This window comes from Lactuca virosa, chromosome 7, assembly GCF_052849685.1.
Source record: "Lactuca virosa cultivar CGN04683 chromosome 7, Lactuca_virosa_CGN04683_v6, whole genome shotgun sequence".
NCBI classification, from domain to species: Eukaryota; Viridiplantae; Streptophyta; class Magnoliopsida; order Asterales; family Asteraceae; genus Lactuca; species Lactuca virosa.
Window position 1 is genome coordinate 67,900,584 of NC_136432.1, and position 11,799 is coordinate 67,912,382.

General features: G+C 38.7%; 1 protein-coding gene and 1 non-coding gene across 2 annotated transcripts; one reads left to right on the top strand and one right to left on the bottom strand.

Moving 5' to 3' along the window:
* Positions 1-6,677: 6,677 nt before the first annotated feature.
* On the bottom strand, positions 6,678-7,461 carry LOC145126746 (uncharacterized). The gene is made up of 2 exons (XM_079062053.1): positions 6,930-7,461; positions 6,678-6,844 (listed from the first exon to the last, which is right to left on the bottom strand). The coding sequence occupies exons 1-2, from the start codon at positions 7,459-7,461 to the stop codon at positions 6,678-6,680; spliced, it is 699 nt and encodes a 232-aa protein (XP_078918179.1).
* A 3,704-nt stretch (positions 7,462-11,165) lies between these two features.
* On the top strand, positions 11,166-11,273 carry LOC145128057 (small nucleolar RNA R71). The gene has a single exon (XR_013716659.1). It is a non-coding gene; the product is annotated as a small nucleolar RNA R71 (small nucleolar RNA).
* Positions 11,274-11,799: the final 526 nt, after the last annotated feature.

Genomic DNA, 11,799 nt, shown 5'->3' on the forward strand with positions numbered 1-11,799 from the left:
TTAACCAAGGAACCGAGGGATCATGGCAGATCCAGGCATATCGACAGGAAATATCATTTCATTAGACATCGGGTAGAATAGGGACTCCTCGTAGTAAAAAGGGTATCGTCAGAGGATAACCCAACAAACACCCTTATGAAGGGACTGAGTAGGGTTAAGCACTTGCAGCACACTAGGAGCATTGGGCTGAAGGACGATATTAGTTTTAGTGATTAGATAGATTTTAGAAACTTGTAACAGATAAATTGTAATTGACATTTTTATGATTAAATAAAGGTGTTTTATTTATAAGTAATGTTACTATCTTGTGTCAATTATTTACTATTGTTTCACTTTGCATGTCTTGACTTCCTAAATAATAAGATTATTTAAACTATCCACAGTCGATCATACGTTGGAAGTAAGTATGAAAGAAGAATGTCATGAATTGGTTTGTAGATTTTCTAAGCATTTAGACATAGCAAAGCTTTGCCGCAACGTTCATGAGTACTTATGAAATATGATTTGAGTATTGGATTAAACCCACGCTTACATGAATTACTTCATGGAATTTAATCACGAGTGATTGTGAGACGATAATATCATATAGTTTTTAAACCTAGATATATGAGTTGTTGTTTATGAATTAGTTGTGCATTGATAATTGCGTAAACGCATCAGTAACTTGATGTTATAAAACACATTGTTGTGTACGATTTAATGATTAAATAGTACAAGCATATAAATCGAAGTTTATCTGTTCCTTTTATCCTACGAGGCTAAAAGCGATATCTTGGGCCCCTCGATGACTTTGTTTTGACTTATGTGTCGGGCCCGGTCAGGACTAAGTTGATGTGTTCAATTAAGTTTTATGTCAGACAAATCAGAGATCGAGAAACAAACTGTTGGACAATAAGTATGACTATGTTCCATGTGATTGTCCACACGATATCTTGAGAACGGAGGACTGTACGATCCCTTATCTATAGGACGTGTCAGAGTTCGACAGCAGCTTTTGAGAGCTACGATTGCTAATCGGATTTTGAAGTCGTACTTGCATTTATAGTTATTAGACTTATCCAAGTGGGAGACTGTTGGATTAGGTGTCTAAGCTATAACTATTTTTGGTATGTACTTGACCCGGTTGTAGCATGGTCCTTTTGGATTGCCTTCACCAGAGCAATTTGACTGGATGAATAATGGAGAAAGAGATTATTATGGTTTATTAATATATTATATGAATAATATATTATAAGAGAAATCATATTATTTAATTAACATTGGTCAAGAATTAATTTAGAATTAATTTTGTGGTCAAAAGAGGTTAATTGAATTAAAGGGACTTAACTTGTAATTATAAGATAAATGCATTTTGGGCTGAGGAACCCTTGGAAAGGGGTTGCAAGAAATCTTATGGGATCCCATAAGGATTTTTTCCAAGGGGCTTGATTCTGGAAGATTCTTGTGGGCTGCTTATAGCCTAAGCAACCGGATGAGGTCTTTGACTGAAACCCTAATTCCTTAGCTATATAAGGAACCCCCTGGCTCTCCAAGATTTCAAGAGGTATCCTTTAGCCTTGCCCTCTCTCCAAGATCATCCAATTGCTATTGGTGTTTGTGATTCATTAGAGGCATCACATTTGAGGTGCTATGTTTCTCAAAAGCTCAAGATCTTCAAGTAACAATCATAGGTAACTTTCTAACTTGTTTTTTAGATGTTAATTTTGTATGCTAGCTCAAGGTTTGCAAGTCTTGGACACTTGTTGCATGTACAAATAGAAAAACTAGATCCAAGCATTAGGTTTTGCATGAACACCATAGGAATGTCATTTTCCTCATAAGCCAACAGGAAGCTCACGTAGAGGGTTTAAAAAAGGATAATTGGAAGGCTGAGCAGATCAGTGGATATATTCCGTTGTTTTTCAGGGACAGTCGAGGGTTGTTGACTCAGTGTGGTAGAGTTTAGGTTCCAGCATTAGGTGGGTTGAGACCGACAGTTCTAGAGGAGGTTCATAAGTCCAAGTTTTCTATCCATCCAGCGTCCACAAAGATGTATAAGGATTTGTGGTTGAGTTATTGGTGGCCCGGTATAAAGAGGGAGACAACTTGGTTTGTTGAGCGATGCTTGACATGCAGGAAAGTCAAGGCCGAGCATCAGATACCCCACGACAAGATGCAACCCTTACCTATTCCCATTTGGAAATGGGAGGAGATCACCATGGATTTCATTACAAAATTGCCAAGGACGGCACGTGGTGTTGATTCCATTTGGATCATTATGGACAGACTGACCAAGAGTGCACATTTCATACCGATTGCCGAGAGCATAACCGCAAAGAAGTTAGCTGACATTTATTTCCAGGAGGTGGTAGTTCAGCACGGGGTGCCAGTCTCGGTGGTTTGGACCGTGATGTTTGTTTCACCTACATGTTTTGGAGGAAGTTTCATGAGGATTTGGGTATTCAGTTGCATTTAGTACATCATACCACCCTCAGACCGATGGTTAGAGAAAGCGGACGATTCAGAATCTCGAGGATATGCTTCGGGCTTGTGTGTTTGATTTTGGAGGTAGTTGGGATACTTACCTTCCGCTGGCTGAATTCTCCTACAACAACAGTTATCATGCCAGTATTGTTCGGCCACCATTTGATATGTTGTATGGAAGAAGGTTCATCACCCTGTTTTTCTGGGGGGAGGTCGGGCATCAAGTCATGAGAAGTATAGAGGTGGTACTCAAGACTACTGAGTTGATCTAGTAGGTGCGCGACAGGTTGTGGGTTGCATAAAGTCGGCAGAAGAGTTATGTCGATCAGCAGAGCTCGGACCTCGAGTTTCAGGTAGGAAACTTGGTGCTTCTAAAGGTATAACTGTGGAAAGGTCTCATCCGATTTCTGAAGCAGAGCAAGTTGGACCCAAATTTATCAATCCTTTCAGAATTTCGGTCCGAGTAGGCAAGGTTGCATACCGAATGGATTTGTCTGATGGGCTCAGCCAAATCCATAACACCTTCCTCTAGATCGAAATACGAAGGCTCTACGTAACAAGTAGTGTCACTGGTCAAGGTCCAGTGACAATATCGAAAGCATTCCAAATGGACATGGGAACCCGAGTCGAAGATGCGAGAGCACTACCCAGATTTGTTTGCGACAGTAGTCTTCGAAGTCGAAGTCTACTTCAAGTGGGTGAGAGTTGTAACATCAATTTTTTCAAGTATTTACTTTTGGAGCTTTGAGTTATGAATTTTTGCAAGAAGGGTCCCCAATGGAAATTCCAAACTAGGTTTATGATCCTTTAGATCTTATTTAAGCCTTGATTTTTATCTTTTGTCCCAAAATCAAGAGCTTGGTGAGTAGGAGGTACTCCAAAGCCTTTAAGGTGTTGTTTCAGACGTTTTAAGACATTTTAAGTCATAAAAATGCAAGCTTGGATCTAGATTTTTGTCCCCATGCAAGATGTATAGTGTAGGAAAAGGTTTGGGTAAGCTAGGTTTTAGTGTTGGGCTTCTTGTAGCCATGCAAAGGCGTAAAGTGTGCAACTTTATGGCATTAGGGGTCTAATTAAGCTTAGATCTAAAACTTGGCTGTAGGGTCTTAAAGCATTAAGACCTTATTATGGTTTTTGCCTTAGGGGAGCGTATGTTGTGTAGAATGTTGGATGCCTTGTGATGATTATATGGAAGACCGGGATCTGGCCCCTGGCATTTGCATCAAATACTAGGGTCTGTCCCCTGGTAGTTATATGATAGACTAGGATTTGGCCCCTGGTATTCGTATGCAAGACCAGGATTTATCCCTCGACACTGAACGGAAAGACCATGGATTGGCCCATGGCAGGAAATGATTACATGACTATGATTTGGCTCATTACATTTATCTCTTTCATGTGTGGTATGTGGTACTTCGGGGGACTCACTAAGCTTTATGCTTACAGTTTATGTTTATGGTTTCAGGTACATCCAGTTCCAAAGGGAAGGGTCCGACATGATGACACATCATCCTCCCCTCACGATTTTCGCATTTGATCTATTTGTACTAGATGTTTTGGATATTATGACTTGGTGTTGATTCTAAACGATTCAATGAATGATTTGATAAGTTTTAAAAAGAAAACATTTTATACGGTTTTTGGGCCGTTACATTGAACATCTTGAACAAAGTGCTAGAACGGGACGCCTACTGTTACTCATGAATGTGCCAGATGATAATGAACGAAAGACTTTATCTTCGAAAAATATGGTGTGAAAAATATGTAATTTTAACAATGAACTACATTCACAATGCGAAAGAGTAGGAATCACATCATGAGATCGATTGTAAGAGGTAGTGAAATCGTGTTTATCTGAAGGCCCACAACATGATGAATTAGAGGTTTCCTCATGCTCGGACACTCCTCCTTCCTCTTGGCCTTGGTTTCTCTTCCACACCTTCAATTGGTCTCATTTCATCATCCGTAGGTATGCCATAAGTTCCTCTAAGTTTTACTACCACCCTCATGGAGTCTAAATAGTTCATGGAAAGATCATTCCCCTCAATGCATGTCAATGTTCGAACCATACCTTGAGCAAATACACCATATGATTTTGCCAAAAGGGTCACGAAATGCCCACTCGCAACTGGGATTCTTGTTCTAGAACTAACTTCCTTCTCCCTCAAAGATTTAGCAAGAAAGTAGGGGATGTTGTAGAAAACGCCCGGTGCTAAGATGCTCCAAAGATAAAATAAATTGAGACTAGTAACCTTATCGCCATGCTTCTTATGATTTATAGAAAATGTAACAAGTCGGTGGATAAGGCGGTGAATTAGAGACCATATGTGACTTTCTTGAGATATCACTGAGTTAAAGGTATCGTTTCCAATTGTAGTCCAAAACCCATAATTATTGACACTTTCGGAATAATCTCTTGCCGCACCCCGTAAAAATATATCAAATTGAGGTGGCAAAGCTTCATGTTGCTCATATAAACCCATCCTCAATGCCAACTTAATGAAATTTGCCTCCCAATATTGACCGCCAAGCTGAAACACTAGTGCTCCCGCGTATTGAGGATCCGTTGTATTCTCTTCAAAAGACATCGTAGAAAAGAATTCAACACAAAGCTCCTTATAGATCGGTTCTTTGATGGAAAACAGGTTCCTCCAACCATATCAAGTAAGTGAAATTCCATTGCCCACATATAACTTTGTAAGATATGGGTTGAGTCTTTCCAATATTCCAATTTTATTCAACCTAGCCCAATATAAGGTCGGTGAAATGGTAAATTCTATATTGTGTAACCACCCCAATATATTAGTGTAGTTGTTCAAAATATCGCGCGAAGGGTTGTTTGGAAATTGGTAAAACGAGTGGAGGTTTGATAAGTCTCCTCGGACCTGTTGAGTAGGTTTCCTTGGAACCATGAATTTTGATAAACACTGAACAATCAAAACCAAAACAAAGTCCAACAATTAAACAAAACATAAAACAAAATGCTTATATTGTTCCAGTTCTCACGTCGTGAGTGTAGTGTGACAAAAATTCGTAATCGGTCCAAGATTAAGCCAAAAGAATCCAACAACTTCTATGGGGTATGGTCAAAATGCAATTTTAAATCTTTTAATTAACCATGCAATGCCAATTTCTCACCCAAAAGAATCTAACAACTTCCATGGGGTATGGTCAAAATATATGGTCACCCCTAAATTTTAATGCACAAAATCAAAAGAATAAAGGGATTATAATGAACGATTCATACATTGAATGATGATTAAGCACGAAAGTATGAAGGAAACAAGGGATTCAACCGAAAAATCAAAGAGGGGGACCAAAAATTGGAGTTCACGTCGTAAGTGGTAGGTAGAAAGTGATGTTTAATTGGTTCTGTTTAGGGTAAAAAGGAATTGGTTCTTGCTTTTTCTCACTTCGTGACCATATAAGGCTCATGCCGTGAGGTTTAAAACTGATATTGGGATATCCTTGCCCCCTACGTCGTGACAATACAAGGCAACATCGTGGGTACTGTGTATATTAAAAATCCATAACTTTTTCTTACAAAAATTGCAAAAAATTTTCACCACCCACTCTTGTAATCCCACACTTTATTTAAAAAAGAAGAGTAATGAATGACTATCCTAAGAAATCAAAGAAAAAACAAAACAAAGGAAATGGAAGGGAACAAAAATGCAAACCGATCTCAGGTTGCCTCTCGACAAGCGCTTCTTTTGATGGGGTCATGAGCCAGAATCCTTCCCACTCTACGTTGTTCCAGTTGGGAGCGGAATCTCCATTTTATCCTTCATCTCATGTCGCTTTCTCTTGTAAGTTGCAACCTGTTTTCTATAAGCTTTCTTCGAATTCTCCTTCTTTTTATCATTTGAGTCTTGTTTATGCTTGACTCCTCGACATTTTTCAGCTACCATGCTTTTCTCTTTATCCTTTGCGGGTTCATTGATGTCTACTTCCATCATTTTCAAGGGCGGTCTCCTTGCTATCTTGTTGCTTCTCTTCATCACTTGGATGGAGTTCTTTATCTTCATTTTCCTCCTTGGCTTGAGATTTTGGTTTGGTACTTCAAAAACCATTTGAGTGGAGGCCACATGCTTGGTAATCTTGACATCTTCTTGAGATTTTGGCTTCTCCCAAACTTGTAACTCTTCTTCCATTACTTTTTCTAATTCTTCTAGCTCATTATCTTCTTCATTTACCTCGTCCATGAGAAATAGCTAATTATTAGCTTTCGAATTCTTGGACCTCTCATCAACTCTGAATGTTATCTCTTCCTTTCCCACTCGTAGTGTGAGATTAGACTCTTGAATGTCTACTAGGGCTCTTGTGGTATTTAATAATGGACGTCCAAGAATAATAGTTACATCTTCATCCTCTTTCATATCTAAGACAACAAAATCAATTGAAAAAACATATTTTCCAATTTTTACCAACAGCACTTCAACTACCCTAAGGATAAGTGACCGAACGATTTTTGATATGGATTATCATTGTTGTGTTCTTCAATTCTAGAAGGTCAAGATTTTGGTAGAAAGAATATGGCATCAGATTGATGCTAGCTCCAGATTCGGCTAAATCAAAAGTCTTCATCACATTTCCAAACTCAGATGGAAAATTGAGGCATCCTGGATCTAACATCTTTGTTGGTATTCCATCCATTACAACCACCGAACATTGTTCAATAAGAACAACTTTGGACATCTTTTCCAATTCTTGACGAGTGTTAAGAAGGTCTTGAAGAAATTTTGCATATTCAGGCATCCTTACACTGGCTTCAATGAAGGGGATATTAATTGGAATACCCTTTACTTGGTGAATGAAGTTTCTATTCTCTTGCTTTAGTGGATGTTTCCTAGCCCAAGAAGGATAAGGTAAGGGTGGTTGATATGGCTTAACCAAAGAGGCATTTGTTTGACTCTGTTGAGCCCATGACGTAACAGAGAGCTGATCATGTCGTGAGAACAGGGCGACAACTTTTTCTTCTTTGAACTTCAGTTCCATTGGTTGTGGATCTGGCTGCTTTCTGACTATGTTAAGGATCAATAGAGGCTTAGAAATAATGTCTTCTTCAGTGGAGATTTCTAAAACGTGTGGTTATGGTTTCGAGTTGGGATTTTTATGTGACAACCCGAAATCTCTATTTATAAGTCATCTCGATCAATGAAAGTCATACTTGTTTTTGTTACCTTTTAGCCCTGTTAAGGGTCTGTTTGAGAGTTTCTGAGCCTAGGGTAATGTATGAATGGATGCTAGGATGAGTTTGCTCGAGATCGGGAGGCTAGATTCGAACCAGAAAATCACTCACAAGGTGTTCACGGCCGCAAACCTGTTCACGGCCGTGAACCACCTCCTATATATATGAGTGACCTTATTTTCTTCTCATTTCTCCTCCTCCCAACCGTGAACACCCACATTCTATCTGAAAAAGCTTCGACCGTGAACCCTCCAAAGCTCCAAAACGTAAGTGTTTCAACCCTAAACTTGTTATACTTGAAATATTACTAGATCCTAGCCTTGATTCTTCATGATTCATCACCATCTTCATGAACTTGAAGGGATCACGGCCGTGAACCCTTCATAAGGGCCATGAACCCTTCATTGATTCATCAGGGCTGCGAACACCTCATGAGGCCGTGAACCTCATGAGGTCATGAACTCTATACGACCGCAAACCCATCCATGGGTGGCCGTAAACCCCTTCCAAGCTTCCATTTGTGAGCCTAGCACTTCATTTAGGGTGTTTCCTACAATCCTAGGTGGTTTCCTATACTTGTTAGTAGTTATAACCACTAATTGAATACACATATATGTGAATATATGCCTTTTAGGATCCAACTGTGCTTCAGAACTTCATTTGTGAGCTCAAGCATCCTATATCTATCTTTCCTCCCAGATCACTCACAATCAGGTGAGTTCATACCCCTATATTTTTTGAGTTTTTAATGTTTTAACGGGGGGGGGGGGGGGGGGGGGATACAAGTAAAAGCACAAGAAATCTTGTGTTTGAAAATATAGTTTGGTGTAATATATTTTCCTATCATTGGCATACATCGAACGTAGAACTTATCCAACATGGTAAACATTGTTACTACTAGACTTGAAATCAGTTTTACAAAACATGTTAAGATACAAACATTACAAACACAGTTTTCAAATCAAAGGAAACAAACTTATGAATTATGAAATAAAAGGTACTATTTTATAAGGATTCATGTTAATAACAAAAAGGGTTTTCATAGTATTATTCGTGGATTCGTTGAGAGAACTACAGTGTGAGACACGTCTTCTGGGAAGTCTACCCCTTGTAACGAGAGTTTCCTGGAGGGAGAGCGTGAGTTTATGTGTAGATCTATACGGGACTGACAATCCCGCACCCTGACTATTAGCTACAGTCAACCGGGGGTGACAAACGTCATTTCAGTTTTCGACGTCCGAAGTACGTCGTATTGGTATCCGTCCATTAGCATGGTTATAAGAACTCACAGGGGAAACAACGACTCGTTCACGTAATAATATACCTAACAAACAGTTAATAGGGTTAGTAACTATGTGATGACTTAGCATGTACACTAGGGTAATATGAAATTAACATCCGACATGCAGTGGGATGTGTGATTTCCGCCTCATTTCCTGTTCCTTGTTTGGTTGTGGGCTTAGGGCAGAATCACCCAATCGACTGTCGGTTCGATCTAGATTTCTATAACCTGTATGTACTAAGTGATCACAGGAGGGTATTAACAACACTTTCAGTTTACAGAACGTACTATACATACTGGTGGTATCCAGGGTTTTCATACAAAGGTTTTCATACAGAGGTTTTCATACAAGGGTTTTCATACAAAGGTTTTCATACAGAACATACTATACATATTGGTGGTATCCAGGGTTTTCATACAAAGGTTTTCATACAGAGTTTTTCATACAAAGGTTTTCATACAAAGGTTTTCATACAGAACATACTATACATTACTGGTGGTAGCTAGGGTTTTCAAACAGAACAATGCTTAAACAACATAAGTATGGTAGATACTTGTACTCTTCGGTTTGGAACAGATAATTCAATAACTTACACTTAGGGAAAATATAGGATTTTCCAGGATAAACATCAGTACTCTACAAACAATCGGCTTATCATTTCATTAATGAACATTCATTGTTAATTTTTTAATTCCTTAGTTTATGCATCCAGGCTATGAATGAAGAATATCTGATAGACCATGGAATGTGTGGTTTCCACCCCATTTCCTGTTCCTTGTTTGGTTGTGGACTTAGGGTAGATCCACACAATCAATCGTCTGTTCGATATTGGTTTATACATAAATAGTATGAGCTAAGTACTTATAAAAAGAATTGGTTAATCATGCATTCAATAAGAAAATAATGGATTTTCTTGAGGAACACTTTCAATAGATATCAAGGGACCAATATAGTTAACTTTGTAAGTATCTAGTGAATACTTCAGGTTTATATACATGAAGATCCAACAACCAGTGGAATGGGTGGTATCCGCCTCACTTCCCGTTCCTTGTTTGGTTGTGGGCTTGGGGCAGAACCACACAATCGATTGTTTGTTCGATCTGGATTGTATATGATTTGTATACACTAAGTACTCGCAGGAGGAACTAGTAAGAATCATTTTTACTTAACATTCATTACATCAGAAAATATAAGGTTTTCTGGAGAAACACAACGCATTTTTCGAAAGAACAAAGAACCTGTTTCTAAAACAAAACGCTTATGAACTCACCAGCTTTATGCTGATACTCTTTCAAAACGTACTTGTATTCTCAGGACACTAGTAGACAGGTACACGCACCGGATTCAAGAAGATGGAGTATAGTAACTTCGATTATTTACTTGTTATTTACTTTTGGATTCAATCATGTATGATTCAAATGTAATGTAAACATTATACTATTAATACAATGTTTGTTGTTGCTTTGATTACTATCATTCAATTGTTGTGATACTATACATGACGTCCTCCGTCCCCGAACGTTTCCGCCGTTCTGGTTTGGGGTGTGACATTTTAGGTAGTAACCGTTCGTGCACGAGTTTAGTCAATTACCCAATTTGATTCTCGATGTTTGATATGGCTACTTGTTGGCTTCTCATTGTAGCATCAGTTGAATCGTGCCTCTTTTCACTAGCATGTATGAACCTATTCAACATGGATTCAAAATCGGGTTTCTTCTCTGGTGGTGGTTGTTCTTTTTGATAGTACCCTCAACCGGTCTTCCTATACATCTCTTCTTTCGCCTTCTTATATTCATTATATGGAAACCATTCCTTTTAGGCTTCCTCCAATCTTCATCACATCGGTCACCAATAGAGTAAGAAACTTGTGCTTTTCGATTCCCATTATCATCCAAGTCACAAACTTTTGTCAAATTTGGTCCACTACATATGTCACAACCCACTTTTATAGCATGTATTGATTGACCCATCTTGGTGATACTCTGGTCCATATTATCAAGCTTCACCATCACCGCCGCTAAATTTTCGTTTCCATCGTCCATACGTACCTTACTTCTTGTGATATCTTCACAATGGTTGTGGTATTCTCTTGAATGTTTTTCAAACTCTTCTATTAACGCCTTGATGTTAGATGGTTCCTTCTTCGTCATAGGTTCTTGAGAATCAAGGAGTTGCCTCGTGGTCATGTTTATCCCATCATATAAAATTTACACTTCTTGTTGCACATTAAGCTCTTGTTGAGGGCAATTCCTTAGCATTCTGTGGTATCTCTCCCAAGCTTCATATAAAGATTCACCTTCATTTTGTTGGAAGTTAGCTGTTTTCTTTTTGAGTTTGGCTATCTTTGTGGGAGGGCTGTATTGTTCAATAAATGCATTGCGAAGATTGGTCCAGGTTGTGATCGTTACGGGTGTTTGTTGCGGATGGAATTTCTGGTGGAACAAGATGTAAGTCCCTAATCTGCTTGTGTATCAATCAGATCCAATTGATGGTGCGGAATCCCAATCACTTGGATGATGTCAGATCAAATAGAAGAAGAAGGAGAAGAAGAATAACTTGAATCTTGAATGTATTGATGAATATGATTGAAGTTCCTTACACAAGATTCACTTTTTCTCTCTAGAACACACCTTAAGTTTCACACACTTAAGCTCTCCTATTCTATGTGTTCATCCTTCACATGCACTCCTCACCCTATATATATATGGACCTAAGGCCAAGCCCAAAATACAAATAATCCAATGCTCGGTCCAAGCTACAATTAATCCTATACTATTTTTGGCCCAAATAATAAAAACAATAAATGCTTAGAAAAGCAAAGTATAAACCATATTTTTGACCCAACAATCTCCCCCTTGGTTT